Source organism: Schistocerca piceifrons, chromosome 1 (genome assembly GCF_021461385.2).
Source record: "Schistocerca piceifrons isolate TAMUIC-IGC-003096 chromosome 1, iqSchPice1.1, whole genome shotgun sequence".
In the NCBI taxonomy this organism is placed as follows: Eukaryota; Metazoa; Arthropoda; class Insecta; order Orthoptera; family Acrididae; genus Schistocerca; species Schistocerca piceifrons.
This window is the reverse complement of record NC_060138.1, coordinates 841,234,664-841,257,350: the sequence shown is the minus strand read 5'-3', so window position 1 is coordinate 841,257,350 and position 22,687 is coordinate 841,234,664. Positions and strand designations below refer to the sequence as shown.

At 38.7% G+C, this 22,687-nt stretch overlaps 1 protein-coding gene across 5 annotated transcripts in view; it reads right to left on the bottom strand.

The window, feature by feature from the left end:
- Window positions 1-1,397: 1,397 nt before the first annotated feature.
- Window positions 1,398-22,687, bottom strand: part of LOC124715145 (glutamine amidotransferase-like class 1 domain-containing protein 1) — an 88,241-nt gene continuing 66,951 nt past the window's right edge. Inside the window, exons 7-8 of one of the 5 annotated variants that reach the window (XR_007005648.1) lie at window positions 15,487-15,609; window positions 1,398-1,716 (exon numbers count right to left, since the gene is read on the bottom strand). Coding sequence is in view for 1 of the 5 variants with exons in the window: in XM_047243078.1 (XP_047099034.1) it covers window positions 17,520-17,547 (28 nt within the window). In the remaining 4 variants the exon portion in view is untranslated. Of the gene's footprint in view, window positions 1,717-12,700; window positions 12,720-15,084; window positions 15,610-16,704; window positions 17,548-22,687 lie in introns of those variants that run through there. The other 4 variants (XR_007005646.1, XR_007005647.1, XR_007005645.1 and 1 more) reach the window with 4 other exon arrangements.

Here is a 22,687-nt window from a genome sequence, read left to right as displayed (position 1 = left end):
GGTTACTTTGAATTCAGATATAAACTGTGTCCAGGTTGATTGTTGACACACACTATTTGTAAGACTAACTCATCCAGTTACCTTCAGTACTCTTTTTGACAGATGTCCTGTGCATGGTATTTAGAAATTGTGAAATGATATACTTCTTCACATGCTACAAATGCCTTAACTAGGTTCTCCAACATCTGTAAAACAGTATTTTTAACTATCTATTACATTGATAGTACTTGTTATCTTGATTTGATATAATTCAACATATTCTGACCAACACTCAACTATTATAAAAGGATATAACACCACCTCTACCATTTGGTAAATATTCAAATGCATCTTGAAGTGTTTTTCTTGTTGGTTTAGGCTTTTATATAGCTGCTGGCTCACTCCTTGTAGTTGAAACTTGTAGTGAGACACCCTTCACTAACAATACCTTTTTTTATACATAGAAATAGGCAATACCAAAAAGCACTTTTCAATCTTGTATAGGTTAAAATTACCTAAGCTGCTACACTAAAAGAATGTATTATACTTCAAGCTAAAATATGTAAAAAGAAATTAATTTGTTACAATCAATACTGCTAAAATTCTTCTTCTTTTATGAATATTTGAAATTATGAAATATTTGGCATACTTAAAATTCATGTTATTAATTGTACAATCTAATGCTAATTATTAAATTTATTTCTGGATTCATTTACACAATAATGATATAACTTGGTGAAGGTTTTCCTTTTGTCAAGAAAGTTTGTAAACTCTCTGTTTCATATACTCTTTGGAATAATGTTAGTACCGCAGAATATAAGTAGGAGTGGGCAGACCTCTGATGGAATCAGACGTATTTTTATGATTGGCAATAATGATGTAATTTGTGGTACTATGCAAGTGGAAATTGTAAATATGGTGTGATATTGAAAATTTGTGACAAGAAAATAAAATTCAAGAGCAAAACAGGCAAATATTGAAACATTATTATGTCAACTGGAACCCACAAAGTTAAAGAAATTTCAGCCTTGAGAATCTACCCCTAGACGTGACTGCAGCCAAGAATGAGAAAATAAAGCTAAGTAAAAAAGTTTTTTTTTTTTTAATATCTTACGCCTCTCAAAGATTTTGAAACTAATGAAGAGACTGGAAAATTTAATGGTGACATTTGGGAGTGTAAGATTACAAGCTGAGTCAGAATACTTCACAAGATCTGTCACCCAACATCAGATGTATTTACCTTTCTCTTTTAATCCGGTCACTGTAGTTGATTCTCTTGAAGTAGAGGTCCTGCTAATCAGTGCCTCTGACATCCCATGTGTAGCCAAGGAAAGGCTTGACTTCTTCACATTCTGCAGCTGTTATTGAAGCAAAAGAAGATAACTTCTACTCATATCATGAAAAAGTATGTCCACCACTTTCCTTTTAAAAACATATATTTCTTCAAAAAAGTGTACAGATCATTACAGTGACTTGTGAATTTGAGTAGAAGACAACTTTACATACAAGATACACCTCAACGGCTCAACATGACATTCAAGATTACAATATTTCATTTGCCACAAAACCATCTTGTCTTTTGATTTTATTCTTGAAGAGTGTGGTTGCTCTGCGACAGCCACGCCATCGCCAAGCCATGATGTCGCAACATAAAAAGCCCCGCCCAAAGCAGTTAACGCCATTCATTTGTCATCACACCTGGCCATTTTCTCGTATTCCACACCTCCTGTTTAATGTCTGCAATTATGAAAACAAATGCCTGCACACAGTATATGCTCTACGACTTACTCCCTACTTAATATTATTCTATCAGGATCATCTTTCTCTGTATTACACAAGGAATGGGAAAGAGCATGTAATACATCATTTCCCCCACTTAACAGAGAGATGTCAGGATCTCTCATAATCTCAAATAAATAAAGTACAGTAAAATAAAATAAATGGATTCCTCATTAACATGTAACTGCAAACAAGGTAATTACTTAAACATATTTGTACATTTATTTAACAGTATTGCATTGCCTTCATATCAGTATACTCTAGTGTTTCATGTTTACCTCTTGTATCTATACATAGTTGCCTACCTTTCACTCTTCCTCACATTATTATTACCTGAGAAGATAATTGTCAGGTACATGCCTACTATTTGTTCTCTAGCGCCAAATCTCAGTACAGGCTCAAGTCGACAAGCATGGAACATTCTTGTAGCAATCATTTTCGTCTCTACTATCACATAAGTCTATTTGATTATAGAACCAGTTTGGAGAAAACTTTCATATCGTGACCACCAGTCATAAACAGCTTCATACTTTTGTATTCATTCCACTTAAACTTTTTCTAAGGGCAGTCACTGTGTCAAATCTCTATACCATTGTAGACGTGGGTGTATCCTTATCCCAGCACCCCCCCCCCCCCCCCCTCAAAAAAAGTACAGGTTATTCTCTAAATTACTTCACCTGACCAAGGAATAGAACAACCCGTCTTTGGATCCATCTAACCTTACCTCTCTCCTACCTGTATTAAATGTACAGGTCATTCCACCTATGGATTCACCTGACCAAGGTATAGGCCCTACACATCTGCCTGCCTTTCTCCTCTCCTACACTTTATCCACTATTTGGGTTTGCCTATCTTAACTTCATCAGTAAACACAGTTATTAGCCCCCTTATATTATCTTTTCTCACTCTAAATTAAAAGTTTCTCCATAATTGCTTTCTGCTGACATTACCAGATTGCTCAACTATCTTTTAACTTTTTTTCCTTATTCTTGTTTATGATATCACTATGTACACATACTTCTCACTCTCTCGCTTATACTTACTGATCCATATAGCTTATCCTTTACTTTCATATAATTACTAGATTTAGACAATACAAAATATTTTATTCCAAGTATTTCTTGTGAACAGACCAGGATAGCGTTAGCACTTCATCTCCTGTTATTAAGATTTATCCCTGGTGGACCTACTCCTTGTTGAATACCAGTTATCAAACCTTCTAATTCTTTTGTTAACTCTTAAGATCTTGCTTCTTATTTGGCTACACTTGTTAGCACTCCATCAATTTGTCTTGCCTTCCATCTCCTACATGGACTCTTCTCCCCTACAACATGTGGCGTGACTAATATGTGTCACTTACGTAACTCTAAAGAAAGATCCTGTTCGTCTATTGTCATCATCATACGCGAAATATCCACCAGTGCAATATTACTGTTGTAGGTTGTAAATTCTACAACATAGACTGTGAAAAGAAGCGATCCTGTGATCTTGCATATCAACAGAGGGAAGATAGACTTGGTACTCCTAATGGAGAAGTAAGAAAAGAGAATAGAGAGACATGTGTTAGGATTGAAGAACAAAAGATGACAGTACCCCACAGATGGACTCCCTTACCACTGCCCCCACCCACGCCAGGGACCCCATTTGCTAATGTACTTCACTGTGGACCCAGAGAGAGAAGTTGTTTGGCATTCCCTACACAACAGACTTGCCACGGCTTCACCATCATAGACACCCCAAAAATTGAACGTAACTAACCCCTATGAAATGCACTGGAATAGGCAAGTATAGTCACATAAGTCATCATCAACAGTCAATATGATTTCTATTATTGGTCTATTTATTGGACACTACTCGATACAGTTGACATCACTGCCCATGATTAACCTCCTCTAAAAAAATTAAAATACAAACCCAACCATTCTATTTTTCTTTCCTTAAGTCTAAAAAATGTACAAAACAAATAACTTCTTATTCTAAATTCTAGAATATTCAGCTTACTATATTCATAGCTGATGCAAAGACAAGGTGAGTTAAAGCATTTCTCTGGAATTTTCATAGTGCCATAACTTCCTCCACTTTCTATTACTATCATATGATAATAGATCTAATAGCGTTCTTATGCTTGGCATTTCTTGTCCTACATGCAAATCGCACAGCTTCAAAATTTCCCTTGAAATGTTAATTTATAATTAAGTTTATTATTTAAGCTCATGGTTATCTCATGAATGAATTGATACAATTATTATTGGATAAAGTATAGACAGTATGCATAGAGGAGTTGGGGTTGTATTTTTAGTTCTATATCTGAAAGAAAGGGTGATAGAAGGTATAATATTACTAAAAGCTAACAGAGTAGTCAAAGAAGATATAAACTGTTCCTGAGAAAACTAAGACAGAAATACGGAAACAATTTAACTCAGACGGCCAATGGCCATCAATACACCGAATTCGCAAAAGGCGCATACTGTCTTGGTGCCTTAAGTCTTGTAATCATATCTATATTGTATAATTCTTTAGCTTGCCCTGTATCAGGGTCTCTTAGATACACTGCTTTTGGATGCAGTATATTCTGAACTTAAAAAGTACACTGTAACGCTGAAAAAAATTTGCTTGTTTCCTTCTTGAAATTCAATCTATGATGAAAACTCTGTACTAATACCCAATCATTTATTTGAAAGCTTGGTACAACAGCTTTATCATTAAAAGTTCCAACTCTCTTTTGTGACTGTGTAATCTGTTTCTCTTGTACCTTCTCTTGCAAATTTTTCCAAGTCAATCGCCAGCGAATTTAGCCACAAACAATTATAACAAGGGCTCTCCTATAAAGGTTTTATTCATAGTTTCTACAGGAGCTAGTCCTGTTGACATATGTTGCAATTCATTAAGGATTACTAGAAATTCTGACACTACTTGTGCCCAGGTTGTGTGCCTTGTAGAAGAGAACGTTTTACACAATCATCCTAATTCCTTCATAACATGTTCACAAGGATTGGTTTGTGGACTATACTTGGATATAGTTATGTGTCTTACCTCTTCCCAAGTCAAGAATTCCTTAAAATTATGGCCAATAAATTGTGAGCCATTATCAGTTAACAGATGTTGTGATTTACCCACATCTCGAAAATACTCTTGCAAACAATGCATTACTATATTAGTATTTGCTTGTTCAATGGGATAAAGTTACTTTGACCAACAGACGGCCAACACCAATATCTTATTTACTTTTCCCCTGCCTGTGGGTAATTGTCCAAAGAAGTCTGCTGCTGTTAGATCATGCAAACCTTTTGGAATTATCGGATATAGTTTAAAGTGCACTTGACTATTATCCTCTTTAACGAGTTAACAGTCATACACAATCTCAACACAGTAACTACCTTCCGACTCATATTCTTGAAATAATAAAATTTATGCATGTGTTTGATACACTTCCTTATTCCAAAATGACCATATCCTTTGTGTAAGAACCATATCAGATCTGTTTCTACACTACATGGAATACATAGTCTCCTGCTTGACTGATCTGACGGTGCTTTCCAAAACAACACATCTTTTATTATAATCCATTCAGATTTTTCTGACCGGAGCAATGATAGTTCTTTACAAATGCACTTAAATCCTTGTTCATGTATCTTAAACCCAAAAAATTGATGGGAAAAATCACTCCCGGTCCTTCAGTTCATTTCACATTACTCGTACCTAATGGTAATCATGATAATGCATTGGAAACTATATTCTGTGACCCTTTCAAATAGTTAATTTTTATACGATATTCTTTTAAAAACAGCCCAGTGCATGAGTCTGTGAAGTAATAACCTGCTTTCCATCAAAAGTAAAATGCTTGATGGTAACAATGTGTGATCCCCATATTGCTATCTGTTAGTTTTTAATACTCCACACTACTGCTAACAGTTCTGTCTCTGTGCCTGTGTAATGCATTTCATGCTTTGTTAAACTTCTGCTAGCAAAGGCTATTGTTCTGTTTCCCCACTTCAGGATTCTACTCCCCTTGCAATAATTCTGCTGCAGTTCTGTACTCCGATGCATATGTGGCCAGCTGAAACGGTTCATCCATTACAGGATGACTGAGAATAGGGGCATCTACCAGCACCTGTTTAATATTTGTAAATGCTTCTGCAGGCCCCTCACCCCATGACCATACAGACTGTACCTTTAAAAGATGCAGTCACTGTGGATCATTCAGGACTTGTCCCTGAATGTATCGATGTAAAATCCTGCTAATTCTAAAAACGAACCCAATTTTTTTCTGATTTTTAGGTTACAGACACTCTTGTGTAACTCTTATTCTATCTGGGTCTGGTTTTATATCCTTAACCCTAATAAATGTCCCAAAAATTTTAATTCTCCCCTTGCAAAATGTGATGTTGACAATTTTATGGTTATCCCCTTTTCATTCAACCTTTGCAAAGATTTCTGAGTAAATGACGATGGTCTTCCCAAGTTTCTGATACTAGCAAAAACCCCTCGCGGGCGGTTCGGCCGCTGCTCCACAAGTTCTTTAACACCACTACGGCGACTTGCGAGTGAATGAGGATGAAATGATGATGAAAGACACACAACACCCAGTCATCTCGAGGCAGAGAAAATCCCTGACCCCACCGGGAATCGAACCCGGGACCCCATGCGCGGGAAGCGAGAACACTACCGCAGGACCACGAGCCATGGACATCTACATAAATAATGAGTTCTTATAACAGTTATTTGTCTAATGCTTCATTGAACACCCGTGTGAACAAAGACACTGAAATATTTAACCCAAATAGTAATATCCTAAATTGGTAAGATTTTCAGCAAATAAAAATGTGGTATACGTTTTAGAGTCACTGTGTAGCTTGATCTGCCAATAACTACTTGTGAGACCCATGGAGGTGAAATATTTGGTCTGTTCGAATTTGGTTAATAATTCCTCTATACAAAGGGGTCTGTTCCTTTCGGTTTCTATACATTTATTTAATGTACGGGCATTCAACACCAAACAAACCATCCCCTGTAGCCTTTTTCACTATAAGTAATGGATTATTATATAGGCTCAAACTTCATTCGTTGAGTTGGTTACCTACCATTTTGATGATTTCCTCTTGAAATGCTGCTCTCAAGCTTATAGTTACTGGATATGGTTTACAAAAGAAAGGGTCTGAATTCTTTACCCTAAATTTACATATATAATTTTCTATGATGCCTGGTTTGTCAGAAAATACATCACTATACTATTCATATCAGCGCACACTCCGCTGCAGAGTGAAAATCTCATTCTGGAAACATCCCCCAGGCTGTGGCTAAGCCATGTCTCCGCAATATCCTTTCTTTCAGGAGTGCTAGTTCTGCAAGGTTCGCAGGAGAGCTTCTGTAAAGTTTGGAAGGTAGGAGACGAGGTACTGGCAGAAGTAAAGCTGTGAGTACCGGGCGTGAGTCGTGCTTCGGTAGCTCAGATGGTAGAGCACTTGCCCGCGAAAGGCAAAGGTCCCGAGTTCGAGTCTCGGTCGGGCACACAGTTTTAATCTGCCAGGAAGTTTCATATCAGCGCACACTCCGCTGCAGAGTGAAAATCTCATTCTGGGAACATCCCCCAGGCTGTGGCTAAGCCATGTCTCCGCAATATCCTTTCTTTCAGGAGTGCTAGTTCTGCAAGGTTCGCAGGAGAGCTTCTGTAAAGTTTGGAAGGTAGGAGACGAGGTACTGGCAGAAGTAAAGCTGTGAGTACCGGGCGTGAGTCGTGCTTCGGTAGCTCAGATGGTAGAGCACTTGCCCGCGAAAGGCAAAGGTCCCGAGTTCGAGTCTCGGTCGGGCACACAGTTTTAATCTGCCAGGAAGTTTCATATCAGCGCACACTCCGCTGCAGAGTGAAAATCTCATTCTGGAAACATCCCCCAGGCTGTGGCTAAGCCATGTCTCCGCAATATCCTTTCTTTCAGGAGTGCTAGTTCTGCAAGGTTCGCAGGAGAGCTTCAGTAAAGTTTGGAAGGTAGGAGACGAGGTACTGGCAGAAGTAAAGCTGTGAGTACCGGGCGTGAGTCGTGCTTCGGTAGCTCAGATGGTAGAGCACTTGCCCGCGAAAGGCAAAGGTCCCGAGTTCGAGTCTCGGTCGGGCACACAGTTTTAATCTGCCAGGAAGTTTCATCACTATACTTAGTCAGAATTTTATACAACTCTTGCTTTTGCTCAGCAGTTAACAATGGTGATTCATAAGCTTTGTTAAATATCAGCCTTTCACTAGTTAGTACATCATTTGCCATTTCATCTTGCAAAACTAACTGAGCAGTTGCAATTAAATGTATTTCCATGATTAAGATAAGGGTTGGATTTGTCTCCGCATCTTACTTAAATAATATTTCACTATTGCTTCCATTGAAATCACAAAATAAGGTTTTCATATCAAAATTTACAGCTGCTTTATACATTGCTATTTTGACACTCTTTATTGAGGTGATGGAAGGACACATTTCGCCCACTCATAGGTGTATTTCTATTTTTGTTTTCTCTTCGTACTTGCTAATGAATGGTTCATGGTGTGGGTTCCTGTAGTCATGTCCTAGTTCATGAACCACGGGCAATGTATGAGTGGCCAAGTAAGTGGTCGCGGCAGTCAGGATACCAGTTACTTTGGAATAAGGCTGGGCATCTCGGACATATTCTGAGTCGTGGTCACCTTTGTGCTCATACGGCAAAGACTACCAAATCCACCGGTTAGTCCCTCAATCGTTAGGGGTAAAACCCAATGGGACTCGGGGCAAGTAAGGCTAGCAACCTGCTTCCCTGGTTCTTTAAATATGATGCTGGCAACAATCAGAGCAAAATGCCTCGGACCTTTGGAGGTGACGGAGTCGCACCTCTAAGTGGACAAACCAGGGACTCCTAAGATACGACTTGGCAAACAAATGGTAATGAGATGGGGAGCTATTAATATCAATGGGGGCTACTCTGGAAAGAAGGTAGAACTGGCAGAACTGCAAGTAAGATGGGGCTGGACGTTTTAGCTGTTAGTGACATTCGGGTAAGGGGTGAGAAAGAAGAGGAAGTGGGAGAATACAAGGTCTACCTGTCAGGAGTCAAAGCAGGAATAGCACAATGGGGTGTAGGGCTTTACATCAGGAAAGAAATGGAACCCAGCGTAGTTGCAATAAGGTATGTAAACGAACGACTGATGTGGATAGATTTGACAGTGTCTAGCAAGAAAATTAGGATTGTGTCAGTATATTCGCATTGTGAAGGGACAGATCAAGATAAGATGGATAGTTTTTATGAGGCACTCAGTGATGTAGTTGTTAGAGTAAAGGACAAGGACAGTGTTCTGCTCATGGGTGATTTTAACGCCAGGATTGGAAATCGAACAGAAGGGTATGAAAAGGTTATGGGTAAATTTGGAGAGGATATGGAGGCCAACAGGAATGGGAAACAACTCTTGGATTTCAGTGCCAGTATGGGCTTAGTAATCACAAACTCCTTTTTTAAACATAAGAACATTCACCGGTATACTTGGGAAGGCAGGGGAACCAGATCTGTCAGTGACTATATAATAACAGATCAGGAATTCAGGAAGGCTGTGAGCGACACACGTGTATTCAGGGGATTCTTTGATGACACTGATCATTATTTAATCTGCAGTGAAATTGGGATTGTGAAGCCGAAAGTGCAGGAGGTCAGGTCCGTATGTAGGAGGATAAGAGTGGAGAAACTTCAGGATAAGGAAATCAGGCACAAGCACATAACAGCGATCTCAGAAAGGTACCAGTTAGTTGAATGTAGTCAATTACAGTCATTGGAAAAGGAATGGACAAGGTACAGGGACACAGTACTAGAAGTGGCTAAAGAATGTCTTGGAACAGTAGTGTGTAAAAGTAAGATGAAGCAAACAGCTTTGTGGAATGACACGGTCAAGGCAGCCTGTAAAAGGAAAAAGAAGGCGTATCAAAAATGGCTACATACTAGAACTCAGGTAGACAGAGAAAGTTATGTTGAAGAAAGAAACAAAGCCAAACAAATAATTGCAGCATCCAAGAAGAAATCTTGGGAAAACTTTGGAAACAGGTTGGAGACTATGGGTCAAGCTGCTGGAAAACCATTCTGGAGTGTAATTAGCAGTCTTCGAAAGGGAGGTAAGAAGGAAATGACAAGTATTTTGGACAGGCCAGGTGAATCCTGTGGATGCCTTGGGCAGATGGAGGGAATATTTTGAAGAGTTGCTCAATGTAGGTGAAAATACGATCAGTAATGTTTCAGATTCGAGGTAGAATGGGACAGGAATGATGATGGAAATAGGATCACATTTGAGGAAGTGGAGAAAATGGTCAATACATTGCAGTGCAATAGAGCAGCTGGGGTGGATGGAATTAAATCGGAACTCATCAAGTACAGTGGAATGTCAGGTCTTAAATGGCTACACAGGATAATTGAAATGGACTGGGAGTCGGGACAGGTTCCATCAGACTGGACAAAAGCAGTAATCACACCAATCTTTTAACATGGAAACAGAAAAGATTGTAACAACTACAGAGGTATCTCTTTAATCAGCGTTGTGGGTAAAATCTTCTCAGGTATTGTTGGAAGGAAAGTGCGAGTATTAGTTGAGGACCAATTGGATGAAAATCAGTGTGGGTTTAGGCCTGTTAGAGGTTTTCAGGACCAGATCTTTAGCTTATGGCAAATAATGGAGAAGTGTTATGAGTGGAACAGGGAATTGTATCTATGCTTTATAGATCTAGAAAAGGCATATGACCGGGTTCCTAGGAGGAAGTTATTGTCTGTTCTATGAGATTATGGAATAGGAGGCAAACTTTTGCAAGCAATTAAAGGTCTTTACATGGATAGTCAGGCAGCAGTTAGAGTTGACGGTAAATTAAGTTCATGGTTCAGAGTAGTTTCAGGGGTAAGACAGGTTGCAACCTGTCTCCACTGTTGTTCATATTATTTATGAATCATATGTTGAAAACAATAGACTGGCTGGGTGAGATTAAGATATGTGAACACAAAATAAGCAGTCTTGCATATGCGGATGACTTAGTTGTGATGGCAGATTCGATTGAAAGTTTGCAGAGTAATATTTCAGAGCTAGATCAGAAATGTAAGGACTATGGTATGAAGATTAGCATCTCCAAAACGAAAGTAATGTCAGTGGGAAAGAAATATAAACGGATTGAGTGCCAAATAGGAGAAACAAAGTTAGAACAGGTGGACGGTTTCAAGTACTTAGGATGCATATTCTCACAGGATGGCAACATAGTGAAAGAACTGGAAGCGAGGTGTAGCAAGGGTAATGCAGTGAGCGCTCAGCTACGATCTACTCTCTTCTGCAAGAAGGAAGTCAGTACCAAGACTAAGTTATCTGTGCACCGTTCAATCTTTCGACCAACTTTGTTGTATGGGAGCCAAAGCTGGGTGGATTTAGGTTACCTTATCAATAAGGTTGAGGTTACGGATATGAAAGTAGCTAGGATGATTGCAGGTACTAGTAGATGGGAACAATGGCAGGAGGGTGTCCACAATGAGGAAATCAAAGAAAAACTGGGAACTCTATAGATGTAGCAGTCAGGGCGAACAGGCTTAGATGGTGGGGTCATGTTACACGCATGGGAGAAGCAAGGTTACCCAAGAGACTCATGGGTTCAGCAGTAGAGGGTAGGAGGAGTCGGGGCAGACCAAGGAGAAGGTACCTGGATTCGGTTAAGAATGATTTTGAAGTAGTAGGTTTAACATCAGAAGAGGCACCAATGTTAGCACTGAACAGGGGATCGTGGAGGAATTTTATAATGGGGCTATGCTCCAGACTGAACGCTGAAAGGCATAATCAGTCTTAAATGATGATGATGATGACTTGGCAATGAGTAATATTTTGTTTCTTAATGAACTTGACTGGGAATGTCTTATTATCCACGCTATTATGTTCCCTGTTATCCTCTAGCATATGTTCATTCCTTTCTTTGTTTAGTGTATTTATCCTATCAACAAAAGTTAACAGATCATTAACCATTGTCATTCTTATTGTACATAATATGGTAACATTCATACCAATATTTTGACTAAATGAGACTCCTCTATTGGCTCATCCAAATATTTAGACCGAGTCAGGTGCCATTCTATGGACTTGTTAAGACTTCGCCAGGAGTTGTTACAGCATGTTGGTTCTAATAACTAACTCTAATCTCAATTTCTCTTGTGTGCTATCAGACCAATATTTTCTCCTAAATTTTCCCTTAACCCTTTGCAGCCTGTGGAGGATATAGTTCCCTCGAAACATATTTCTTTACAGTGTTTAATGGAATATGCGTTACCACTTCTGTACGCTCCTGGCATCTAGTGACAGTCCGCTGCACCAGATGTAGTTTCTCTTTGTTGTAAAATATAGTCTTTAGGACCATGGGAAGTATATATCCCACCAAACAACAGTGTTCTAAGTTATTAGGAAGTAGGGTTACCACAAATGTAGTTTCTGGAAGGGGCTTGGGAAGTATACTCACCACAAAATTAATCTGTCATTTGTGGTCCTTCAGAAGCTTGCTTACCATCAACGCAGTGGTATCCCAGAGCTTTTGGGAATACATTTTACCATCTCTGTCTATGACTGACATCTTGTGGTGGTCGACTGCACCAAGTGTATGAAAACTGCTACAACAATCACTTTCTGTTTGTCGTGGGATCACTACTGTTGTCGGAACACACTGATTTGCTTCTGCAATATGTGTTATTGCGGAGTGTATCAGCTCATACCTTTACTGTATGGTAAAGTTTCAAGGATTATTTTCATGTTGGGGTAAGTAAACTTTAATATCACTAACAAATATTTTTAAATAAAGTAAAAGAAAACAAAACAGTGTTCATTATTTTTTTTTATGTGTAACGGCAGCACACAACACCACACAAAAGGGACGTGGGAAATCCATTTGCCATCAGTTTTGATATCTCACAAAGGCGCCATGATGATATATGTACCACCATAGATTTTGGTCCTAAATCACAAAAATAAAATTATCAAAGACTAATTATAGTCAGTTGATCACATTTATAATAAGACATCAAAAAATTATCTTCACTGAGTTGCTACAAAAAATGTACCTGTGTAAGGGTTAAAATCCTCCCAAGCTAAAAATCCTCAGAATGAGCAGTACCCCATTCTGCTGCATCACTATCAAATAACTCAAGGCAAAATCTATCTTTCTGCTATCCTCCCAGGTCTTTGGTAAAGATCTACAAAATACTCTGAAAAATAGGTGGAGTGAACTTCCCTGTCTGGTTTAATTTCAGAAACTGCTTTGATAAATTCATATTACTTCCCCACTTGTAAATCCTCAAATAAACTACTTCATAACCCACTGTTATATACATCTGCCTTCTTATTGATTTCCTCCTTAGTACTCTCAATAGCCTCCCATAATCTTGTTAATTTTTTTTTTCTTCTTCACTTCCCTCGAGTATTAGTATTAAGTAATTCTTCTTTCTCTTGTAAAGTAGAATTTACAAATTCATGTAATGGTTCCTCCAAATTACATAGTGTTTCAGGTGTGATAACTATTTCTCTAAATTCTTTGCATCGTTCTAAAACAGTTACAAGCTCATTTGCCTCTGAGGTTTGCTTTTGAACTTGGATGAATGCTAATGGCAAATTTACCTACTCTGTTGATTTTTTACATCTAATTCTTTGAATTGTTGTATTAGTTCCTTGCGAACTAAATTGCATTGTTTACTGATCTCATTCTTCAACTACCTAGGCAATGGGGTCAAAGTACTTGCAATGCTAATTAATTTAGCTTCTATTTCCTATTGGATGTGTCCTGTTGTCTCTAGTTTCAGTTTTTCTACCTTGACAGACAGTTCATTACTTTTAGACTCTACTTTTTCAGGTAGTTCCTCAATATTAAAATATATTTTGCCAGATTATTATTATTAGTCTCATGTCAGAAACATACATAAAACACAGTTTGTAAGATTATTGACAGAGCAACACAGTTTATATGATATTTGACCAAAATTTGGCCACTTCCAGTGCATTTCTCACTGTCCGGTGAAGGTCATCATCTGTGCAGGTAGCTGGAACAAACAACAAAGAAGCATATGTTGAACAGCCTGCACAGTCACATTGGGTTTTGTTTTCTTCAACCTATCCCCATTTTGCCAGGTTAGCCCTTGATTTGCCCACTCTTGACCTCAGCCTATTCAAAGACTTCCAGAATGGCCAGTTCTCATCATGAACAGAGGGTAAAGATTCTGAAAATCTTCTCCAACCAGGAGGCTGGGATATCTCAGCCCCTCGTAGTTGCAGCCTGGCTTCCTCATCAGTGGTTCTAAGGAAGCTTTTCCTTGACCTTAGTCATCGTGGGTAGGGTTGTTGCCCATGCATGGTAAGCATTTTTTCCTGCTCCAGTTTCGCTCTTTCCCTGCTTGCTGCTATTTCTCTTCGAACAGGAGTGGTGCAATTCATGCAAGGTGGTAGAGCCATTCAACTGGAGGTGACTACAAGCAGCGTGTTATAATTCTCCTGTGTCGTTTAGGGCAATATCCACCCGTTTAGCATGTGCTGACTCATACCAAACAGGACAGGTATACTCTGCAGCAGAGCAGCAAAGTGCTATTGCAGAAGTTCAAATGGTTCCAGCTTGGCTGCCCCAATTTGATCTGCCCAGTTTTCTCAGTAGGTTGTTCCTGGTGGAGACTTTTGATTTGAAATTCAATTTTATCAGATAATTCCTTCCTAATGTCAGACAGTTTCTTATCTGTTGCGTCTACTTTGTCAGATAATTTCTTAAAGTCAGGATTAATTTCATCAGACATTTATTGTAATAAACCTTTAAACAACTCTAGAGCCTCCATGGCCGTTTTGCTAGGAATGACTGGCATACATTGCAAATGTTCTCTATTATGTACCCTCTATTACTGTAATAAATTGTTACTGCACAGTTTCCTTAAAAGTGATAACACTGAAACATGGTGTCACTGTCTAGACGAAAAGAGAAAAAAGGTTTTGAAAGTGAATTTCTGTCTTTTCTCAACAGCTTACCCTTTTTTATGAACTGCACTCTCTCTTTGTGTAGCTGATGCAACCGCGTGGATGTGGTGATGTACCACGATGATTTTCACCGCCCGGCATAGCCGATGTTTCAAATAATAGTGATAGGTGGACTGCACTGTGTCATATAGCAGCACCCCTGAGCATTGTTAAGTTACTACTGTATCGATGTCACGATTTGAAATCTTCTTCTCTGAACCTGATTAAAAATGCTTTTCCTCTAAACCCACCAAGAATTACTCTGTTGTTGTTAAAAAATTCTTTTATTCATATAAAGACATTTTTTACTTGATATGTAAATTTAATTTGAAGTTAACATGATACTTGTACCACAATTGTACAAATATGGTCGGTCTTCAGATTTCATGAATTGTTCCAATATTTCCTACTGATTTCTTCTTAACAGGCTGTTACTGAGTTTAGACAATATAGTTACATCTGTTCACTTATAGTTTCTCCTTTTGTTTAATCCTTGTTGCTCTTGGCAGTGGGATGATTTATCACTTGTGGACTTTCAAGATTTTGAAAATGTATAGTTCTCTATTTTCTTCCTTTTGCTCCAATACTCCACGTTCTGTATACTGGGAGCCATGTTAAGTGTTTTTATTGTTGGTTTAGGTTTTTATGTAGCTACTGGCTTGAACCTTGTAATTGAAGCTGAGTCAGAACACTTCATGAGATTTGTCACCCGATGTAACATATGACATATTTACTTTTTTTTCCAATCAGGTCATCATAACTGATGATCTTGAAGTAGCTGTCCTGCTAATCAGTGCCTCTGAAATCCCATATGTAGTTGAGGAAAGGCCTGACTTCTTCATGTTCTGCAGCTGTTACTGGAACAAAAGAAGGTAACTTCTACTCATATCATGAAGAAAAATGTCCACTCCTTTCATTTCACAAACATATATTGCCTTGAATGAGTGTACAGATCATTAAAGTAACTCATGAATTTGAATAGAACACAACTTTTCAAACTAAATATGCCAAACTAAATAGGCTCACCATGACATTCAAGATTACAGTATATTTCATTTGTCACAAAACAATCTTGTCTTTTGTTTTCATTCTTGGAGAGCATGACTGCTTTTTGACGGTCATGCCACCATCGATCTGCAACCTCAAAATGTAAAAGGTCCCACCCACAGTAGGTGAAGCTGTTTAATTTGTTGTCACATCTTGCCATTTTTTCGTAGTCTACATCTCCTGTTTAATGTCTACACATACAAAAACAAACAGCCACACACACAGTATATGTTCCGTGACTTGTTTGCTACTTAATTTATTATATCACTATCATCTTTCCTTGTACTACCAAGGAGTGTGAAATGTTGTTTCCTAAACAGTATGTAACACTTCACTACATGCAGTTCGTTCTTCCTCATACTGGTGACACAAGGACAATGCAATGTGTCACACAGCTGCAGCATATGTGCATGGTTCAAAGAGCACCAGGGTGAGTTTACTGTACTCCCTTGACTACCAAACGCCTCAGATTTAAGCGCAAACAAAAATCTGTAGGGCCACTTCGACCGGGCTATTTGCACCATGGATCCTCTACCAAAAAACCTAGTACATCTGAACGTGGCACTGGATTCAGCATGGTTCCACATTCCTGTTGGTAACAACTAGAACCTCACTGGTTCTCTTCCTGCATATCTAGCACTGCAAAAGGTGGTTATTCAGGCCTTTTATAGGTGGTCACATTAATGTGACTGGAAGACATACTATCATTAAGGAAACATTGACTTGATGCCGTATGGAATAATATGTTAAATGTGAAAGTTGTCACTCAAGATGACAATGCTCACTTAAGATAGAAGCTAATGCAAACAAGTGGATGCTGCTTTAAATGTGACAGAGTATGAGAAGAACGTAATTACATTATACACATACCATATTCAAATTCTAATGGAAATAAAACACAAATCTCAAATAATATTGTTTATTTATTTAAATATGTGGTTAATAGGTACTCTTATTTTTATGATCTTTTTGGTGTGGGGAGAAAAGCAGCAACAATTTTTTCTGCTTCCAGGACCCCAACCAACCTTAATCCGAGACTGCTGCTGTGGATTAGGACTCTGTCATTCAGAATAATGTGTTTCCATTTTAATGACTGACTGTAAATGTGCACAAGTATGTTAACAGTCATCCAATTTGTCCTACACAAATACAGTGAGTAGTCTGTAATTTGGGTATTGCAAACATGTCCTCCTTCTTCAACCATACACCTACAACAGCTTTATTGTCATGCAGAATGGAGCTGTGGTTCCAAAAGTTAGGAGTATTATCTTTAGAATTTTATGGCTATCTTTTGTCTGTACTTGGTGTAGAACCACAAGAAGGTATACGATGGCTACATCATTAATAAATTTATAAAAACATACATTGAGACATACTTTTTCATGCCATAACCCATTACATTTCATCACACCATAAAATTAAAATTGTGAGATAAAATAATTAAAATTGGTAAGATAAATTGTGTTACATTGCACTGCAAATATGTTGCCTCATTAACCATCTTATGTACAATAAAAAAGCAAATAAACAATAATATACAAAATGACTGCCCTGATTTCTTCTTGTTCTTGAAGCATCTGTCCATCTCCGTACCAAGCCTTCTTATAACACAAAAACATACTTACAATGGACAAATTACAATTCCAGCAGCAAAAACTTGAAGCTGCACTGTTGTTTCTTGGTTCTGAATATAGTCTCCTCATACTGGATAAATAAAGTTCTACTTGCTGGATCCTTTACCTTGGCGGCTGGCAAATAATAATAAAATATTTCTTAATAGTAAAAACACACTTCAATTCAAATCACTTTACATTAAAACTAATAATATGCATGGCATGCAAATAATGTAAAGAGCAAAGATAACCATCCATCTTACAGCTAAGACAGTAAGTGCCTCCCCCCCCTCCCCAACACACACACACACACACACACACACACACACACACACACACACACACACACACAGAGAGAGAGAGAGAGAGAGAGAGAGAGAGAGAGAGAGAGAGAGAGAAAAGGTGAAGTGCCCTGAAGATATGGTTGGATAATTTTCTCTGGCAGGTTGAATGGCTACAAGAGTGCATTAGCATTGTTCATGTTTAGTGTTGTTACCAGGCCTGGTAGGGCATATAAGTTCTTCACTGCTGCCTGATGATATGAGTGTATGGAACATCAGACCTGTTATGTGACTGGTTGAAGTGTTTCTAACAAACAGAACACAGCATGTCATTTTCAACAGAGAGAAATCTTCAGAAATAACAGTAACTTCAGGTTTACCTAAGGGAGCTTTGTATGATCATTACTCCTCACAATATATATAAATGAACAAGTGAGTAATGTAGGAAATACCATGAGGCTTTTCGTGCATGATGCTGTTGTACACAGAGAAGCCAGCATGTGAGAAAATTGTAGTGAAATGCAGAGACTGGCAATCGATCCTCAATATAAACAACTGCAATGTAACACACACAAATAGGCAGAAAGGCCCATTATCGTATGATTACAGGATTTTAGAACAATTACTGGAGGCAGTTACAAACACAAAATATCTAAGAGCATGTTTATGGAGCAATTTAAAGTAGTACAGCCATGTAAAACTAATTGGATGTGATGTGGATGACAGGCTGACAGTCACTGCATGAATCTCAGGAAACGTAGACTATCAACAAAGGAGGTAGCTTATAAACTCCCTCCACCCCCCCCCCCCCCCCCGCCCCCCAATTCGACCAAAATTGATACAGGAAATAGAGAAGATCCAAAGAAGAGTAGTGAGTTTCGTTACTGGTTAATTTAGTAAGCATGAAAGCACACCATGGAGAAGCTCAGCCAACTCCAGTGGCACACACTGCAAGAGGTAAGTTCTGCATCACGGTATTGTTTACTGTTAAAGTTCTGCCAGTGTACATTCTTAGAAGAGTCAACAAACATATTGCTTCCCCAACATAAATCTTTTAAAAAGACGATGAAAAAAAAATTTCAGAGATTTGAGTCCACGTGGAGTACTATCAGCAATTTTTTTTCCTGCGAGACATTTGCGACTAGAAATGGAATAGGGGAAAGTGACATTTGTACTCAAAGGATCCTCTTCAGCACAGCATCTGTTGGCATACTAAGTATAAATATAGAGGTAGATGTAGAAGGGGTGTAAACAGTATCACATGTTGAGTAGTCACTGTGAAGGAAGTGAAGATGTCATGTATTTGTGAAAGACAATGTTATCAGCACCTGACGTAGTCTGAAAGTAGCCTCATTGTGCTTTTCCATGAGACCGGCTGGTCAAATAGTGCAATATACAGATTCATAAGGGTATTTGGATGTTACGGACTGCTGATGTTGGCCTGCATTGGAAAATGATGGCAGGCAAACTTTGTCATCAACATTCTGGTCGGCGATATTTGACCACCACAAGTGAGATTAGCCATATTGTGCACCAAGTACTTGGTAACACCTTCACTCTTTGCAACATTTTGTATCACCTTGCACCATTCCTCGGAGGCTACTAGTGGCAGGGCTACGGAATTATCGTCCCGTACATAGGCTGCATTTGGAGTAGCATCATGACTGAGAATCATGGACTGCTGATGAATGGCATCGCATATCTTCAGCAAAGAATTACAGTTCTGCACAACCCCAGATGGCCATCACTCACAAATATAGCAGCAACCTGGGGAGAGGTCCCAATATTCATTGTTTTGGAGAGGTACAGTAATGTTCCTCCTGGTGTCATGGTGTGGGAAGCTATCAGGTATGACTTCAAGTCACAGCTGGTGGTAACCTACATCTACAGCTGTATACATACTCCGCAAGCCACTGTACAGTACTTGGCAGAGGGTATGTCGTACCCTTCCTGTTTCACTCACTAGGGGAAAACAAATGTTTATATGCCTCTGTATGAGCCCTAATTTCTCTTATGTTCATTGTCCTTTTGTGAAATTTATGTTGGCAGCAGTAGGACTGTTCTGCAGTCAGCTTCAAATGCCAAACTTTCGAGAACGACTCCAAAGTGGGTCACACTTGTGTTCTATACGTGGTCTCCTTTACAGATGAACCACCCTTTTCTAAAAATCTCCCAATAAACCAAAGTTGACCATTCACCTTCCCCACTACAATCCTTGAAACACACTTGTTCTATTTCACATTACTTTGCAATGTTACATCTAAATATTTAATCAATATGACTGTGTCAAGTAGCAAATTACTAATTCTGCATTCTAACATTATGGGATTGTTTTTCCTACTCAACTGCAATAATTTATATTTTACTACATTTAGAGCTAGCTGCCATTCATCACACCAGCTAGAGGGTATCCGGGAAGTAGGGACGAATAATAAGGTGATATAGAACACACAAAATTTATTGAAACTGTGTTTTTTTTCTTTTTTACAAACACATTAAGTAACTTCTCCCGTTTATATATGCAAACTTATATTCTCCATACAATCACCCAAGGCAGTGCGGCAATGAGCAATCTGTTTATTGAAGTTGTCAATGATGCATTCACAAACATCTGGTGGGATGCTGTTAATAACTCTTTTCCTTCCGTTGGTGTAATGTTTGTGGTCTGTTCACATACCCTTTCAATTTCACAAATCCCCACAAAAACAAGTTACAAGGTGTAAGATCACATGATCTGGCAGGCCATTCCTCGTTGCCATGCAAAGAGAGAATTTTTTTAAGAAAACTTTTCATTCAGAAGAGCAATCGTTTCACGGAACCTGTAACATGTCGCACCAAACTGCTCAAACCAAAAATTGTTATTTTCATCAATAAGAGGGAAAAACCAATCAGAAAGGATGCTTCAGTAATGGTTGCTGTTCACAATGACAGCAGCTCCCTCGTCATTTCCAAAAAAATATGGGCCAATCACTCCTCCTGCCTGGAACCCACACCATGCAGTTGTGCACTGTGGACTCACAGATTTTCATTGCCCCAAATTCTGCAGTTCTGCTTACTGACGTACCCACTGGCATGGAGTGCACCTCATCTGAGAAAATTATTCTTTTTGTGAAGTTCTCATTCTCCACATGTTGAGCTAAGACCCACTGAGCAAAACTGTGTCTCTTTCCACGCTGTGCAAGCTTCAACTCTTGTGGAAGTTGAATCTTGAAGCATATATTTTCAGATTTTTTGAAAGTATTTCATGCAGTGAATTTGGTGATAAATTGAACTGTTGAGCTCGTCAGTGAACCAATTTTCTGGGGCTAACAGTCATACTGTCATGCATGACAGCAATGTTGTCTTGTGTTCGAACAGAATGCAGACATCCTGTTTCCTTAACATTTGAAACAGAACCCATGGTATCAAACTTCCGGATCAACTTCCAAACTAATGATTCCATTGGAGTAGCATTACGTTTGAGTGTCACACGCAATTCACGAACGGCTGCCATGGGACTGTAATTGTTTCTGTAATAACTTTTTATCACTTGGATACATTGCTCAGTTCTCACCTGCTCCATGATGAAAATAAACATCAAACAACAATGCTCGCCATACAAAAGGTATCAGGCTACTAATGGGGATTGCAGATAATAAACATGAAAAAACCACGGTTGTCAACCATCATATGACAAAATGGCGCAAAATATAAATTTGTCCTTACTTCCCAGACAACCATTAGAAATTTTGTATAAGTGATTTTGTATCCACTACGGTCACTCAACAACGACACATGCCCATACACCACAGCGTCATCAGCTAACAGCTGCAGATTGCTGCTCATCCTGTCATCAGATCATTTTTGTATAAAGAGAATAAAAACAGTTCTATAACACTTCCCTGTAGAACTCCTGATGATACACTTGTCTCTGATGAACATTCCCTATCAAGGACTGTGTACTGGTTCCTATTACTTAAGAAGTCTTCAAGCCACTCGCATATCTGGGAACCTATTCTGTATGCTCATACCTTTGTTAATAGTCTGCAGTGGAGCACCATGTCAAATGCATTTTCAATATCTAGGAATATGGAATCTGCTTGTTGCCCTTCATCCATATTTCACAACTTATATGTGAGGAAAGGGCAAGCTGAGAATTTCCACAAGTGATGCTTTCTAAAATCATGCCAATTTTTGGACAGAAGCTTTATCATCACAAGGAAATTTATTACATTAGAACTGAGAAATTGTTCATCAATTCTGGAGCAAACTGATGTTAAGGATGTTGGTCTGTAATTTTGTAGGTCAGTTCTTTTATTCTTATTATATACATCAGTTCTTTTACTCTTATTATATACATTTCGAGGATAATGGAATGTAGTCGAATTAAGTCAGGTGATGTTGAGGGTATTAGATTAGGAAATGAGACACTTAAAGTAGTAAAGGAGTTTTGCTATTTGGGGAGCAAAATAACTGATGATGGTTGAAGTAGAGAGGATATAAAATGTAGACTGGCAATGGGAAGGAAAGCATTTCTGAAGAAGAGAAATTTGTTAACATTGAGTATAGATTTAAGTGTCAGGAAGTCGTTTCTGAAAGTATTTGTATGGAGTGTAGCCATGTATGGAAGTGAAACATGGACGATAAATAGCTTAGATAAGAAGAGAATAGAAGCTTTCGAAATGTGGTGCTACAGAAGAATGCTGAAGATTAGATGGGTAGATCATATAACTAATGAGGACTTACTGAATAGGATTGGGGAGAAGAGAAGTTTGTGGCACAACTTGACTAGAAGAAGGGATCGGTTGGTAGGACATGTTCTGAGGCATAAAGGGATCACCAATTTAGTATTGGAGGGCAGTGTGGAGGGTAAAAATCATAGAGGGAGACCAAGAGATGAATACACCAAGCAGATTCAGAAGGATGTAGGTTGCAGTAGGTACTGGGAGATGAAGAAGCTTGCACAGGATAGAGTAGCATGGAGAGCTGCATCAAACTAGTCTCAGGACTGAAGA